Source organism: Episyrphus balteatus, chromosome 3 (genome assembly GCF_945859705.1).
Source record: "Episyrphus balteatus chromosome 3, idEpiBalt1.1, whole genome shotgun sequence".
Classification (NCBI taxonomy): Eukaryota; Metazoa; Arthropoda; class Insecta; order Diptera; family Syrphidae; genus Episyrphus; species Episyrphus balteatus.
The window spans coordinates 55,749,828-55,767,896 of record NC_079136.1 but is presented as its reverse complement, the minus strand read 5'-3'; the positions used below and the strand labels follow the sequence as shown (position 1 = coordinate 55,767,896).

General features: G+C 30.7%; 1 protein-coding gene across 1 annotated transcript in view; it reads right to left on the bottom strand.

Annotated features, from left to right (window-relative positions):
- Positions 1-17,706, bottom strand: part of LOC129916112 (retinol dehydrogenase 13) — a 31,403-nt gene extending 13,697 nt beyond the window's left edge. Inside the window, exons 1-3 of the mRNA XM_055995900.1 lie at positions 17,376-17,706; positions 12,470-13,086; positions 12,299-12,362 (exon numbers count right to left, since the gene is read on the bottom strand). Of these exons, the coding sequence (XP_055851875.1) occupies positions 12,299-12,362; positions 12,470-13,086; positions 17,376-17,473 (779 nt within the window). The 5' untranslated portion in view covers positions 17,474-17,706. The remainder of the gene's footprint in view (positions 1-12,298; positions 12,363-12,469; positions 13,087-17,375) is intronic.
- Positions 17,707-18,069: the final 363 nt, after the last annotated feature.

Genomic DNA, 18,069 nt, shown 5'->3' with positions numbered 1-18,069 from the left:
GAAAATGATACAACACTGGAAAATAAATTGAATTAAATTTCTTTATAAAAATGTTAAGCTTTTGAAAAAGAAAATCATTTCTTTTTTTTCAAAAAACAATCACTTAAATTCCTTTTAGCATAAATTGGATAGATCTGTGAGATTTCAGCATACCAATCAAAAATCAATAAACCTTCCTTTTCCCTCGTCCCTTTTCCCTCGCTTGCCACAATCAAAAGAAGCTTCTTTCTCAATTACTATGTCTTTTGGGCAGTTTTGTCGTGGTGAAACCATTTCCTTTCCTCAGAAATGCTTTTTTCTTTCGTTTAGTTTAAAAAGCTCTAGGACATTTTTAAGTGCATTTTCTTCAAAATTGCAAAGACACATAAACAGGTCCTCTTTGGACTCTTGAATCTTGAAATTCAATGAATAGTTTTGCATTACTTTTCTGCTTGCTTCCAGCTGAGAACACAATGGCAAAGAAAAATTGCATTGAAAGATTGTCCTTATGCCGCCCGTGGGCAGTGGGTGGTTGAAGGATTATTTTGTCTTTAGTTTTTTTTTGTATATCTTCTTCTCTTTTTCGAATTGAAATACTACTTTTTTTTAAGTTGTGTTTCTGTTCCTTATGGTTCTATCATTGCATTGAATTTGTGACATCACATCGGTCGTTGCCTCGATTTTTTTCTGATTTGCTATGGTTTTTTTTTCTCAACAGGTTCAGATGGAGTCCTTAAAATGAAATATAGTCACTTAAATATTGGCACGAAATGGATTTTTAATATACCAGTTAACGATTGAAATTGATTTCGTTTGCAGTTGCGGCACGTGTTCAATATATATATTTTTTTTTTTACTTTTACCATTAATTTTATTTATTATTGAGTAAGGAAGGGAAAGGAAGGTAGTTATAAGTATAGGAACATTTTTAACTGATCAAATGTTCTCGTGAAATTGCCCAAAAAGTAAAAAAAAACTAAATATAAGACAGATTTATAGGACAGAAACAAAAGGCAACTTGGTATCAAACGACACCTGGGAGTTCAGGTATTAGGTAAATAATCAATATTAGAAATTTAAACTCGCTCAAGTTTTGTAAGAATGGTGCACTTGCTAGAAACTGGCCTCAACTGTATTTATTCTAGATTAGGTCACTTCAACACTGAACCGGAGATGGAAATTAGCAGAGTTTTTGAATATAAAATGACCTTAACCCAGAAAGAAGTTTGAGTCATACGGTGTAACACCTCTAAACTCAGACCAAACAACATTTTTTTTTTTCATACTTTGCATCAACTATAATACGTAACTGCAGTTGATTTTCCCGATAATCCCGCTAAAGCAAATGGTCATTCGAACTTTGTCGAAGCGAAAAACTTGCCAATTTCATTTTAAAGTATTTTTTAGGAGAGGAATTCGTAGTTAAAAGTTTAAAATAGCTCTGCTTACCGTTATCGAATTTAAATTGCGAGCGTCAGCGAGCAAGAAAATTTTTTTGAAGAAACAAATTTTTACCATTCTTAGGCTTTATACAAAATATTATTTCGTACAATTTTATATATAAAACATTGAAAAATGGACTTTTTTTCGCACTGAAATTTTGTAGCGGAAAATTTTTAGGTACATTCTATCTATTGAGTTCTAAATTAAATTGGCAATATTTAAAAACAAAAATTTTAGGGCCAGTTGTACAAATATTTAATCCGTGGTGCAACAACTTTTATGTTCTGAATTCACTGGCAATGTTCCGGTTTAGCACTGGTACAAGGTCCACATATCGCCGGCGCGCCGCGTATAGTAAAATTTGTTCTTAATCCACTTTTTACCGAAAATGAGTTAATGATGCAGTTTTACTAATTTGAGGGTGCTCTTTCCGGATTTAAAAACCGTTTTTGTCGAGAAAATTTCATTCCGCACATAATATAATTTAATGGGACATAGAACAATAAAAACAGGGAAGTCCCATCATATTTTGTTCTAAGTCCACTTTTTATTTAAGGAAAAAACGTACTTGTATAGGAATTGTTCTGTCTCCAATTTTGGGGTTGTTTGTTTTAAAAAAATATTTAAAAATAGTATGCACCTACTAATGAGGTAAACTTGTATATTTTATTAAAGAGAGAAGAACAAATTTTATTTAAAACATAACTTGAATGTCAAACGAGCAAAAAATTGTCACTTAAACCAATTTGAAACTTAAAAATCGTCCAATGTAAAATTTGCTTTTTGTGACTTAGAACAATTTTCCTTTACGGCGACACGATCTGTAAAAATAGCCACATCCATGGTTGAACCGAAGTTGACCCCCTGCTAATCCTCCGAAATCGGTGTGTTAAATTCCTGATCCGAGACTGAACCATGTTTATACAACTGGCCCTTAAATAATCCAAGTTGTTTAAGCTAGTTGTACTTCACTTTTAAATTTAACAATAAACTGAAATTGTTTAGTTTTATAATTTGAAACAAAAAAATAACGAAATGTTGTACATAGGTACTACACTCTCTGAAGAAATGGATATATTTATTTTCGCTTATATACTGGATTTAACACAGAGAAAAATATGACCCGCTAAAAACTAACAGATTGCCATATTGTTTTACCGTCCATACATTTCATAAGGAAATCTTATTAAAGTCAACGATTAGAAGGTTTTTTTAAGGAGATTTCTTATTATTTTTATAGAGAAAATCTTATTAAAATTTGACTGAAAAGTTGATTTTTTTTGCAACTTAGCACTAGAACAAAAATCGCGATCAAAAATTTCATGGCAGGTTGGTTCAGGTGGTAAGGTGGGCGACTAATGATTTGAAGTCTCCAGTTCGATTCCCAGCCTGGTCATCGTTTTTTTTATTTTTTTGCAGATTTTAAAACAATAAGGAAAACCCGATTGTTTTAAAAGGTTTTTTTCTTGGATGAAAACCATAGAGAAATCTTATTGTTTTTGTTCTATTTTATGTGGTCTATTTTTCTCTGTGAAGCTTCACATAGAACAAAAGTAATGAAAAGATGTCGGAAAGATTTAGGCTAGGCGCACACATGCGATTTTGACAATGAATTTCAATGACTGTTCAAATTTTTAATCACGGGAAGCATGTGTGTTAACTAGGGTGGTCCTTATTTTACTCTTTTGAGAAAATTGAGTGCGACGCCCCCTAGATCGGTTCCAAATCAGCAAAAAAATACCATATTTTTTTTATATTTTTATCTCTCACCCTTCCTGGCAATATTTTGATAAGAAGTTACTATAGCAGGAGCGATATTCAGTGTTCAGTATTGGGTAAATTGCGGATGTTTGATCATTTATACATATAAACTTCTTAATCAAATAGGGTCAGTAGGGGTCAGGAATAAAAACTTGAAAAAATTAGGGCATTTTTTTCCTGATTTGGAACCATTTTAGGGAGCGTCCCCAATTTTTTTCCCCTAAGGACCACCCTAGTGTTCACAGGCATTGAAATCCTTGTGATTCATTTTTGCGACTGAATAATCGCTCGACTAAAATCCCATGTGTGCGCCTAGCCATAACGGTGATATTTCTTTGGATTCGAGTTTGGCACACCGAAACCCTTTGAAAAAGTATATTTTATTCTCGGCACCAAAAACCATCCATAAATACTTGTGGTATTTAAAGGGTTCTTAAAAGAGCATTTTTAGGTGTTAACATGGTGCTTAAGAAAATGGGCACAGAGGCAAAAACTCATTTTTTGGAAAATCCCTTACCAAACGTTTTAATGGACCAAAATTTTTTTGTTTTCCCTTATAAAAACTTCATCGACAGCTTCTTTAACGATACAAAATTGGTAGAGACTTTAAAGAAGATTTTCAGATAGTTAATCAAATCACTAAAATACAAAAACAAACCATTTAGTGCCACACGTATTAGACTTGTTCTTGTTAATAATATATCTTTTGATTTTCTGAAAAAAAAATTTCCCTAAATACGGCTATGGGCGCAAATGAGGTTTTTCGTGTGACTGTCGTACTTAACTTATTCAATTTTCACATTTTTTTATTGGGGTCTCTTTTTTTTATCAAAATCCTCTTTATTGGCCTCTTTTTGAAAATCTACGAAGGTAGCCCTGAGTATAGGTACTATAGTTTAGGATTCGTAAAAAAAATCGAAATACGATGTTAGAGAATGCGATTCTGACTCTATCTACAGGCCAAACTACTGAAGCGATTTGCTTCAAACTACTGGTATTAAGAGTTTTATGCGATCAAAATTAAGGGTACTTGATATATGACCAAAATGGAAAAGCCTGTTTATCCCAAAAAAAAAAACTATGTGTATTTTGGATAACAACATCCTACATTTGAAATAAGAAAAAAATATTTTTTGAACCTTTTCTTGATTTCGGACATTCTCATAAATGACTTATTCGATTTAAACGAACATTCTTGTACAAAAACCTTTTGGCAGTTTTAATGTTAAAATTAACAAAACAAAATTCAAAAAGATTGTTTTTGGATTTTTAAAAAAGTTTCAAGTTTTTTTCTGAAAATCAATTTTTTTAAAAACGACTCAAAAAAATTTTTTTTTTAATGTTATTTTTATGTGTTGAATATTAATTTCTTAAAAATAGCATAGGAACCAAAAATTTGTATGAAATTTGTTTTTTCAATTTTGTTTAATAAAAACTATCTAAAAATTTCTTTGTTGTACAAAAAATTAAATGGCGTGCATTTAAAACTATTTAAAAAGTTGTTCCCATAATTTTAAAAACTATTTTTAATAATTTTGTACGTTTCTTGTATAATTAGTAATAAAACTACATTAAAATTTGTGTAAGGGGCACGGAGTGCAGAGGCGACCAAAATAATAAGACCACAAGACAAAATGCTTCGACTTTAAACGCTTTATTGCAACTAAAACTAACAATAGTACCTAAAATATTATACAATTAGGTTCGCATTCTTATATGCATTCACATAAATGTAAACAGAAAGCTGTAATATCCATCGTTCGATTTGGGGATTAAACGTTTATAATATTTCGAGAACGTACATAATATCAAAAATATAATAATTGTTCAGAAATATAGGGTGTTCTTATAATTGAGTGATTGATTAAGTTTTATTTCTAACATTTGTATTTTATTAATGCTGTTAAAAAAATTTACATTCTTACCATAAGAGTAAGTACGCCACGCGGTCTTGAAGGAGCGACAGGCCTTACAAAGTTGGATTCCAAAAGTAACGATAAGTAATGATGCAGATTTGTTCGAAATGATATCAGGATTCAAAATTTATAAATTCCAAAATGGTATCTGATATTTTTTTGGAGTTATATACATGTACATACATATATACACGCGGGAGGGCATTTTGACTTAAAATGGGAAAAAATATATTAACAAAAATCAAAAACTCACTTTAATGACCTACATCTTTTTGGAAAGCTAAAATATTGATCTTGAATTGTTGAAGTTGATTGAGTGAATAGTTTTTGAGAAATTTAATTTCGTCTTCAAGACACCACTGTGACGTGTGACTCAGTCGTGCACTTTATTAAAATTAGGTGATGGAATCCACAATCATTCTTGGATAAAATTGACAATATGGGTTACCGGGTCGATTTGCACTTTCATTTTAACTGAAAATTTGTTGGGTGTATGAATACGGACGATTGTTAAAAATAGATCAGAAAATAATTGCAAATCCAAAAATTTTTCAAGAATTCCAGCACGCACCGGAAACAACCTGTCTAATTCAAACATCACATATTCCAAAACTCTTACTGAAACGTCTTATCAGTATGTCGTTGGAAAATTCTTGTGAAACAAATAACAGTTACACGTAACTGTTTGTTGCACGTTGGCAACATGTCAACTTTCTGACATTTAACAGTCACTATATATCCCCGCTCCATCTTGCAAACATTTTGTATCGAATTCTCAAAAATACAACACCCTTCAGCCAAAATGAATGTTTTCTATATGTAAACAAAAAGTCCAGAATTCAGAAGGGCAAAATTGAAATACACAATATACACATGCACGATTGTATTGCTTCCTTGGAAAATACATAAAAACCAAAACTACGATTTGTTGACTAAGGTCATGAAAAAGAGCAAGTCAGAGACTAAACAAGCTTAAATGTGATTTTTTTTTTTTTTGTTCATGTTTTCTACAAATTCTTTATTTTTTCTTACATTTACAACTTTTTCCTTAAATTTTTGTTGTTCTATGAAAAAAAAGTTCTTATCCTGCTGCTTCTTAGGACTTAGGTGGGACTTTAACAAGTACCCAGTATATAGATGAAGTATCACGTTTCATTATCCTTTGCAGTTTAATTAACAGATCAGAGCTCATGTAACCGAAAACTGTCTGGTGCACTTGTAAAGCTCTATATTTCTGCATGACAAGTCCGTAATTTTAAATATCCTTTGAACAACATAGACTTATATAACTGGGAGAAGGCAGGGAGGATATTGCATCATCAAAGAATTAATAATGTTTGTAGAGATTTACTGGCGATGGATGTATAAGAGTATGCCTATGCCTCTGCCTTACGAGAGTCACGAGAACGAAAATGCTATATGCTTCTAAACCTATTTCCTGTTTTCTCTGCTTTTTGTGTTGTTATTATCCTTTTTTTTTTGCTTTATTTTTCAAACAAAAAGTCCTCATAAGAGGATCTGATGCTGCTTCTGCTGCAAAGTGATGGGATTCTGTTCGAGAGAGAAATAACTAATTTCGTTCGCATCTCATGGTTTTGTGTGCCTGTAGCAATGGCAATCAATATTAATATTCTACATGGAATAAGGCCCATCGCAGGATTAAGGATAAAATATTATGCAAATGGTATTGCGTTTCGGTATGAACACACTCACTATTTGCTCAAATAAAAAACGAACACCACTCATATACATAATCGTGTACCTACTCAGTTCGTTTCGTTTCGTAGAATGAAAAGGATAAATTCTTTTCAACATCAACATGAAACAGGATGACGATGACGACAACGTTGACGACACGACACGATACGACATCAACAAAAGCATATTAGGGGGATGCTATTATCTTGTAACTCGATTTAAGTGTAAGCAAGATAAGGAATTTTACTACGAGAGTAAGTTGTTGTTGTTGTTAGGGTAGTCTGTAGTGGATTGAGGATGAAATGAAAAAGACGCGAATATGTGCGAGGTTCTTAGAGGCGAGAGATGTGAGGAAAACTAGGTGCTTCGAGAGCTGTGATGAGGGTTGTTAAGTTGAATAAGTTATTTGCTCAAGGAATAACTTTATTACTGTCAAGCATGTACTCTGTACAGAGAGAGGTGACATTGAAGCACGGGAATGACATTTTTTTTTTCAACAGAATTTATTTATTGAAGGAAAAGCTCTCACGTACAAATGTGTAGGTATTTTTTGTTTGCCTTCAAAATAGAAATTTTGACGTTTTGGGAATATGTAAAATTTTGACCTGCTCTTTGAATAAGTCTAACCTTGACCTGGAAGAAACGAAACGGATTGTTTACTGTTAATGGTTGTGAAGTCGATATTTTGTTTTCGTTTTTTTTCGGTATTTGTGGGGGTTCACACATCGTTTTTTATACTCCTAAATTTTTCAAAATAAAGTAATTTTTATTGAAATGCGTTTCTTTGTTTTCTCATTTCAATATTTTACTCGTTGGATTAATTTGAAAGTTCACTTAAAGGTATTCGTTTGATAGTTTATCACCGTAACACCACCACAGTAATTTTTAATTTTGCATTACAGTACCTTTAAGCTCCACACAATAAACCCCAATTTGTTTTTTTTTTTTGCAAAAAAATAAAATTTCAAAGTTTGAACTAACACTGGCACTGTCACTATGGCGTATGTGGAACATTTTGTTTAAAGAAAATTGTTTAGTGATATTTTTTTTTTTTCTAATTTAAGAATGAAACTAGTAGATATTTGTGATCTTTTTTTTCGCTCCAACAGCTGATAAAAAATCCATGTAAAAAAAACATAATGCACAGATAAAATTCGGAATAAGATTAAGCATACACAAGGAATCCATAAAGTCCTCAAAAATATTTTTGGTCAAAGGACTTTTGTTTTTGAGGAGTTGAGTTATGTTTGAGAAAAGACAAACATATTTTTTAAACTTGGTGGAAATATTTGGTTTGTTATAAGAACCAATACTATAAAAAGTCTGTAAAATTATCTTGAATAAAAGTTGTTTTTTTTTTTTAAGAAAAGATGAAATTCAGAATTTCTAGGAAAAAAAAAACTGTGAAAACAATTATACCCCAATGAAAATTAGTTATAATGTTAAAATAACTTCAGAAACCAGGAATGCTAGCAGTCTATAAAAATATTGTATAAACGGGTGTTTTTTTTTTTTTTTTTAATAACCAAAATTTGAGATGATAAGTCTAAAAAAAATTACAATTTTAAAAAATGTAGGTACCTAACTAAAATTAATAAAAATGTTTTCCTTGTCATGGGAAATATAAAAAAACCTATTAGTGAAAGGGTAAATCAAAGTGTATTTTTCAGAGCAAGGGAAATGTAGAGGATTTTGGACGAAATGACGACGTGTTTTTGTTTTTTTAGTTAAAAAAAATTAAATGCACGACTGGATCACACGTATCTACTCTTTCTTTTAGTATATTACTTTACTCAAAATTTGTCAAAATTTGAAAGCGATTGGTAAAGAACTTTTCGAGATTTGCAAAGCAAATAAACATGAGAACCAAATACGTTGTTTTCAACTTAAGAATTCTCGAGGGAGAAAAGAGATATTAAAAATATTTAAGAGATATTTAAAATAAAGACAAAACCTAATTCTTTTTGGAACAGTTATAAATTTAATTTAAACAAATAACCAAACGCCAAGAAATAACCTCAAAAATTGGTAAAAAGCTGTATTTTTGATTTTCTAACGGGAGTATCTCAAAAACGTGATGCGATGGAATTTTTCTAACTTCGGATTCAAGCTTAGCATCCAAAAAACCTATAGAAAATTATATTTCGGTTTCTGTAACAAGAAAAAGTTTAATTTTGTTGACCAGTGTAATCAATGAAGGTAAGGATAATTCAATTTAAAAAAAAACTGCAATGCTTTCTTCCTGTTATCCGTATTTTTGTAGAAAAAACTAAACATGCAGTTTTGTTGAAATAACTTAAAAAAAAAATAAAAAAAATATAAAAACAAGCCTTGAAAATTACAAGAAAATAAGTAACAATTTAGCTACAACTAAGCCGTGTTTTATTGGTAACTCAGTACTTAGCTCAGTAAAATTTTACACGGGAAACAACAACAAATGATTGCTGAGGATAAACAAATGTTTTGTATTTGTTGGTTTACAGAGAAACTGTTTTTTATAGACTTATACATTTTTGACCCTTCAACAATATAGGATTATAAAAAATAAATAAAAGTTATCGTTTTTTGTTGTTTGCAGCATAAAATGTTTAGGGTAGAAGGGGGAGGATTTGCCAGGATTTAGGAAAATTGACTTAACGCAAGGTTTTTACGTTTCTTTTAATTTTTTTATATCTGATATTATTATTGACTTTATTATCTTCACTTAAATATTTTTTTCATCTTGATATATTAATTATTTCTATTTTTAATAATTTATTCAAAAAAATGAAAAGTGATGTGGCAAAGCCTCCCCAGGTGGGAGGCTTTGCCACGGGGGTGGGGAAGGATTGCCAGTTACCTAAATATCAAAGTTAATACAAATAAAAACCAATAATCATAAACAAAACTTCTTTTTAGCTGAAAATACGAAGAAGGGACTGATTTTAAAGGATTCTGCCATCCTCGTTTGAGGAAGCTTGCTTCTGGGAAATGTACCCCATGGGGTGCATTTGCCAGAGCAAAACCAACCCAAAAAACGAATGGCAAATGCACCCCACAAGCTAATCTTTCAAAAAATTTACTTATAAACTTTTTTATAAGTTAAACAGTAAAAAAATCGCTTCTACACAGCATAGTACACATAATTTTGAAAAGATATTTGTATCAAAAAGTAATTTAACACGACAAATACCTACAATTTACGACGGTTATGTTCCTTCATATTTTGGTTCTCAACATCAAAAAACTAACACAAGCGTTTAATTTTTTTCGGTCCAGCCAAAAGCTGTCAAACTTTGTGCAAAGTTTTCAATCATAAATGTGCAACAGAAAATGATTTTTCGGTATTTAATATTCTGTTGGTTTGGAAAAAAACCTGGACTGGCAAAGGTACCCCACTGGCAAATGCTCCCCCTTCTACCCTACTTAGTAAAATACTGAGTACCAATAAAACACGGCTTAAATTGTCGATAAAATGATTCAAATATCTGGTAATCGTTGGAACTTGATGAACCTATTAATCAAGGTATTGTCCTTTTGGCATTAAATATATAAATTAAAGGGATCGTAGGTTAATCCAAACATTTCATTTTATTATGAATTTTTTTATTCTGACCGACTTAAGTAGGGTTGCCAACTTTTTTAAGAAGGAATAGAGTATATTTGATTTCAGAGACGAAAAAATAGAGTACATTTGAAAAAAGAAGAGTACCATTTATTTCAAGTCTTGAAAATGTATTTTTTTTTTTTTGCTTTTTACAGTACACAACAATTTTTTGATGTTTTTCAAATATGTGTATGACTAAACGTTCAAATTCAAAATTCATGTACATTAAGAGCTCATTTTTAAACAATTTCAACGAAGCCCTATTCCTCTCGCCATTTCATATTCAAGACCGAAAATATTCTCTCAGTGAATGCTGAATATGGCTTCCAATTTTTGCAATTATCAATATAATTCATCGAAATAAAAATATATAAAAAGGTTAACTCAATTTTAAATACCTTGATATTTTGCAAGAAAAAATCGAATATTTTAAGGCCTTAACAAAACCAAGTAAAATAGAGAACATAATCTTTTTTATCAAAAAACAAAACCGACTTCCATGATTCAAAACGGGGTTTTATGGTTTTTATAATAGTTCCTATGGCTTAAACTGAACGAAATTTAAATGGGACCGAATTGCAGCCACTAGCTTTCCAATACAAAAAATTCCAAAATCAAAATTGATTCACTCTGTGCAAAGTTATGCGATAACAAACATAAAAAAAAAAAAATACAGACGAATTGAATACCTCCTCCTTTTTGGAAGTCGGTAAAAAATTTGAATTAAAAAAAATTAAAATTTAAGTAAAAAAAATTAAATTTAAGTTTGACTAAGAAACAAACAAAACAAATAGGTCGTACTAAAACGACGACAAAAATTATAGTGCTTTGTACTCTCTAAATAACAATTGTTCAAATTTAGAAATTATAAGGTCGAATATTTTAAGCCTCGTTTTTTTTTTTTTCATTCAATTCTATCTTTAGAAATATGAAAGTTATCCACCAATTTGTAAACGTTAAGATGCTTATTTTTATGTGGTAATACACTCAGCTTTAAGTAAAAAAGAGTATTTTGACGTACTCTATCAGAGTTATAGATTATAGAGTACACATACGTGAAATAGAGTACAATACTCTTTTTTAGAGTACGGTTGGCAACCCTAGACATAAGACACAATAACAGCGAGCATGTGATCGGAAAGTAAAATTTTATTTAATTGGGTACATAACTACTTATAGTTTTTTACCAATAAAATGTCATTTCCTTCTTCTTTACATAAATTTCAGCCCAAATTAAATGATATTTTTTTAGAGCATAAAGTTTTTCAGCTAAATAAGTTCCATTTTCAACTTTCTTCTGTTTGAAACTTTTTCCTTCTTGTAAATTGTGTGTAACTAGCAAGAATAAGGAATTCGTGTATCCACTTACTTCTATACGAATTTTTTTTTTATGCATTTCTTCCAGAAAACTTTGCAGCTTCCATCTTGTTAGCTGCTGTTGTAATAATGTACATGAGCAGTGCTCAGTGCTGCAAACCCAGCCAAGTAAAATCACTAAACCTACTTAACTTTGTTTTCAACCAATTTAACTTTCCAATAACTATTTCGTTTAAAGTTTAATTTACATACATTTCACTTGTACACATTTTTCATTCCACATTCGTCCTCGTAAGCAACAAAAAAAAAGGAAACAAAATAAAAAAAAATAATCGAAAAAAAAGCGTCACTGAGAGAAAAAACTTTTTTTTTAAAGAAAAAAATACAATAGCCCCCTTGTTACCATTTGCTTATTTTATCGACTTTTTGAATTGTAAAATCTGTCGATTCTGTACCAAATCCTGAAGGTCGTTCTTTAAGCTTCTTCCAGTCCCACAATTCACCACCAAAGTTAAACAAAAAAAAAAAGAATCATATTTCTCCCCCCCCCCCCCCCCCCCCCCCCCCCAAATACCCACAGGAATTATTGTTTACTCACTTTCTCAGGTGCGATGTGCCTCGGACCAGTCCCGGTGTACAAGCATTCACAGTCACCGTCGAACCTTCATCGGAATAAATAAAATAAACAAAATATGAATTCTGAAAATTTGTATACCAACCCAAAGGACATTTCGCATTCCTTTCGTCCTTTGCCATATCGCCAACTTACCTTTCAACTCCCTTGCCAGCCATTTGGTTGCCAGAATTACAGCCAACTTGGAGTGTGAGAAAGCATCGCGTGCATGGAATTTCACAGCCCATGTGCCCACATTCAGTGGATCGTCAAAGTCCATTTTGGCCGTAGCATGAGCATGGGCTGAAACATTTATGATACGACCATTATCGGACTTCTTCAAGTGCGGCATCAGCAACTGTGTCAGCAGAAACGGCGACAGATAGTTAACCTGCAGATGCATCTCGAAACCGTCCACCGATTTCGACTCGGGATGGAAGATAACACCTGCGTTATTTATGAGAATGTCAACACGCTCGAATTCGCCGCGAATGTCCCGGGCAAATCTCCTTACACTGTCAAAGGACCTTAAGTCGAGGTATCGCGACTCGATGAAATATTCGCCATTCGTGCGACAGTGGAGTTCTCGCTTGAGCATTGTCACGATGCGTGCTGCTTTGGTCAGGTCCCGGCAGGCCATTATGACATGGCCACCTCGTCCTGCCAAGGCCTTGGAGATCTCCATGCCAATGCCACTGTTGCCGCCAGTTACAATGACAATTTGTCTGTCGATTTGATTTACATTCGGACATTTCTGGCCACCCATCAAGGTTCTGTTGGAAGAGAGAAAAAGAATTTTTACTTTTTTTAATTCTGCACCCTGCACTCATGGAAAAGCAAAAAAATCCTTTTTTCCTTCTCCTGTGTGTTCTTCAAGTGTGTGAGTTTTTTGTGTTCACTGGAACATCAAGTCATGGGTTGTTTACGAAATTAGCAGTAAAGCTAATGTAAGACTCCTTGACAACCCTTTTGCATACTAATTATTTCCAAGGCATTTCGTACACTTGTACTTGGTTGCTTTTTTTTTCGAAAAGGTCAAGTGTGTTTTTTTTTTCTGCACAGATTACATCAAAAGTAATGGGCAATGGATGAAACAAGTTGAAATTAAATTCGAAAAAATTTGCATGAAAATAGAAAACATTACATTACGCGTGGCTGAAAATTTACATATGACAATTATTTAAAAGTAGAAGATTCTTGAAATAAAAACTGGTTTAAATGTGTGCATTTCGTTATTTTGCGGGAAGAAAAAGTACTACAACTTTATGCCGAGTCCAATGTTTCGTTGTATGATAAGAGGCAAGAGGCAATAACCCTTTAGTAAAAATTGAGCTGAGAAGACTGTAATCAAGCTTAAATATTCAGCGTAATAGTATAGGCAAAAAAAAAAACATTCTTAACGTTATAATCTTCATTTATCCAAGAGGAATAGTAACCCTAAAGTCCATAAATGGAATCATGAATGGGTAATAAGTTATTCAATATCAAAAGTTAAAAATATCATTTTTTTTCGCAATAATGACAGGTTTATCCGAAATTTTTTAATTCCTTAACAAAATTTCATAATATTTCTGCGAAAAATGTGCCAATTTAAACCGTTGAAAATATCATTATTTCTAAAAAACGCAAACTCTAGAAAATAAAAATATAAAAAAAGGTTTTTTATTTTTTTAAGTTATTGCAAGACTTTATCGCGGCCTTTGAACGCGGGGACTGAATCAAGAAATTTCGTAACTAAAAAACCTAACACCGCCCTCTCGGGTGGCTTACCTAACTTTTATGTTTATACATACATACAAGTAAGATGACTGTACGAAGCTTAAACGGATCGATACGAGCGTGAACAAAACACCTGTGAGGGACGTACCGTTATCTCATTTTTAATTTTGACGTAATAAATAGCTTTCCAATGATATAAGTTGTCAAATCGAAAAGGAAGAAAAAAAATTTGTTTTTGTTATTTTTTTTTATGAAAATTGATCGAAATCAAAAATTTACACCATGCTTTTTTTCTAGACGTCATACTAATATGATTGAGGTAAATATTGAAAACTAAAATAATTATCTTTCAGATGGTATAAGATTTGTCATAGGTTGTCATATAAAAATATTGACAATATGATGTGTAAAGAAAAATAAAGTTTATTTTTTCGCTTTTTTCGTGAAAAATGTGTGATTTCAAGAAATCATTTTTATACTATACAAAAAATATAGGCTTTAGTAAAAGCTTAATACTTTAGAAGAAATATAAGGCTTATTGAAGGCATAATTTTTGTATATACTTTCGCATATAAAAAAATTGACATAATAAGAAATGCTAATTTTTAATGTAGGTAATTAATAAATTTCAATCAATGTTTTTTTTTTTTGCTTTTTTATAATAGGTATATATAAACCGATTTTACAGACAACCACCTTTTCTATTTCTTTGGTATTAATTGTAACTTGAATTAATCTTAAAAAATTTTGCAAACTTAAATAAAAAATAAATACCTAAATAATTATAATTTCATAATTCGCGGAAGTCCCCAAATGACTTGTTAAATTAAAATGATTTTTTATGTCAAAGAATTTTTACGATTTTAATATGTATAAATCAAAACTTATAATTTTGAAAAATAAATTTTTGGATTTTGAAAAATATATTTTTTCTATTAAAATTTGCGAAAACGGAGCATTATATTTTTTGAAATCTTCGTTTTAGGCGTCCATTAGCCCTGTTTTTTCTACAACTCAGTCCTCAGTAGCTACTTATTTTTTTATGTTGTTCAAAATATAAAAAAATAATTGCTTATTTGTATAATTTACTTTTGTTTTGCGAATAAAAATAAATTGCACGACTGGGGTCGCACGTACTTGCTCTTATGCTTAAAGTTACTATAATGTTAAAGCTATTTATTCAAGAAATTTAAAATTTGATATTTTGAAGAAATTTCATAAGTAGTATAAAAAAATTAAATCTGTTTTTATAATTACATAATTAAACTCCGTTTTAAATTATCTTAAAAAAAAAAAACAAATATGCCATTTTATTTCTTGTATAAAAAGGTATTTTTAGAAAAAAATTTTCGAAAATTGTAGGAGCCGTTTTTTAAAAAAATAAATTTTTATATATAAAAATTTTTTAACATTTTGCAAAAAAAAAGTTGGTATGCCATTTTGAAGAAATAATTAATTTACACATAAAAACTAAATTTCAAAATTTTTCATTGATCCGTTTTCAAAAAATTGATTTTTCAAAAAAAAATTTTGAAATATTTTTTAAAAATCCAAAAATGCGTTTTTTTTTAATTTTCTAAAATTTTAATATTATCTTTACTTACACACTTTTTTATAAAAATTTTCATTTAAATCGGCTTAATGTTGTTTGAGATATTCAGAAACGAAAAAAACCGTTCTATGACAGGTACCGTTAATAACGGTACAAAAAATATTTTTTTTATTTAAAAAGTTGGCTCTTATGTGTAGTACTAAACACAAAAATTTTAATCAAAATCGTTAGAGCCGTTTTTGAAAAAAATTAACTTTTCTATTTCCGTTATATGGCAGGTACCGTTAGTTTTGGTCATAAAAAAAAAAAATTCAATTTCCCCTCTAGGGAATCACCAAAAACTGCTAACTACCAAGTTTGAAGAAAATCACTTCACTCGTTTAGGGTGCAGCTCCAGATAGAGACAGACACACAGACAGACAGAATTTGCGGACCCACTTTTTTGGCATTCTCCATCATCGTAATGTCATGTAAAATTGTTATCTCAAGTTCGATTTTTTTTACGAATCCTAAACTTGCCCTATAGTACCTATATCGCAAGTAAAAAGTGAGTAGCTACTGAGTATTAGAAAATAGCAAAATTACTACAAAATGACATACGAACAATACCTATTTAATTTTTGTTTTCAAAAAATTATTAAATTTTAATGTCTCAATTTCTATTTCCTTTTTTAATATGTACCTATGATTATATTGATAAGAGAAATAAAAATTGGCAGGAATTTCTAGGTGTCCCCCATTCTAGCAAATCAATTACAAACACACATCAATGGTTTGAGATTCAAAACAAACAAAATGTTACTAATAGAAAATTGTTTCAAAGTTCAAAGACATGCTTCTTTTAATTCTGAAATTCCACCAATTTGAGAAACTTTTTAATATGTACAAGAAAATATTAATTATAATTTATTTGACACCAAACATTTTAGCAAGATTTTTTTGCTAATAAACTTTTTTATTTTGTATGCTCTTTCGATCCTTCTTAATATTTGCACTCTTGTCTATTTTCTGTAAATTCGAAAAATACCTTTTTATCTATCAACTTCAACTTTGAACTCAAATAAAAACGTTAAACATCAGAAACTTTTCCAACAACTACATCCTGTAAATTTTAAAGCACTTGAAAATATTTTCTTATATTCGATATCCTTTTAATTTCGTTTCGTTTACTTTTCTGTTTTATGCTGCTCAAAAGTGTGATGAAAGGATAGAGGAGAGTTGTTTTGAAAAATGGAAAACTTCTTCAAGTTGCGCGTGATTAATGAGGCGGTGTGAATATTCAAATTGAATTAATGAGATGCAATGTCTGCTGGAAGACAGAGTTGATAGAGTTAGATTCTGGAATCTATTGCCCTCTCTCTGACATCCTTCTACAACACAGACTTTATTTACTTTGGCATTTGCAATCTTAATTGAAAGCGATTTTAAAAGACAAAAATAAACTTTTTATATTTTCTATTTTTGTTTGATGATTGTTTTTTCTGTTTTATTTTTTCTAATTTGATAAAATAGATATAAATATGTTGTTGGTAGAGAATTAAGAAACTCCTTGAGAACCGCAAAATGTGTAAACAAAAAAAGGATAACTCATTTCCTTTCATATCCTTATTCTGGATAAGCAATTATCATAAATGATCCACTTAGAGTGTTTTTTTGATTCCGACAAGAACTCTGACAGAGTTTAAATAAAATTAAAGATTGGGTTAAAGGACTCAAGGTCAAGAAGAAAAATTGAAATAAATTGCTTATGGTCATAGTAGAGCTTTCAATACCCAAATTCTGTTGACTTACCTGATTGTAACAACTATCCCAACAGCAACAGCAATAATGAAAGGCCACCATGTTTTTAAAGGATCTGCATCCTCAAACATTGCCATCATTTTATCCATTTTTTTTTAAGGGATTTGTTATTATTATTTTTTTTTTTTATAAAAAGTATAATCACTTTCAAATTACACACTCAACACCTTTATTTATCTTTAAAGACACATTAACACACTTTTGATTCACTTCCTGGAAACACAGAATTGGTGAATATACACTGTCTATCGAACTGCCCCCGAAACAAAATGACGCATGCAAAGCAAACGAGACCAAACTGATCGACCAATTGTCAAACTACTAATCCACAAAACAAAAAGAATAATTGTATTTTGTGTATCTCAACGATTTTGATTCTATTCTATCATTGATAAATAGAATAACTTCATTTTCTATTGGTGTGCATTTACTTGGTGGTCTCACTTTATCTGAACACTGGAAGTTTGATCTTCCCTCTGAAATTAAATAAGGGGTAATATTATGTACATAGGGGCATACAGTATTTAATTATATGGGATTTTCAGTTGCATACTGCTGTTTAAATAAGTATTTCTCAAAGAATTACTTAGAAAAAATACCAGTACAAATTCGGTTCCGATATAGTTCATTTATTGCCTTTTTGAGCAACTGTTAAGTCATTAAATAGATTTTCATTCACTAATTA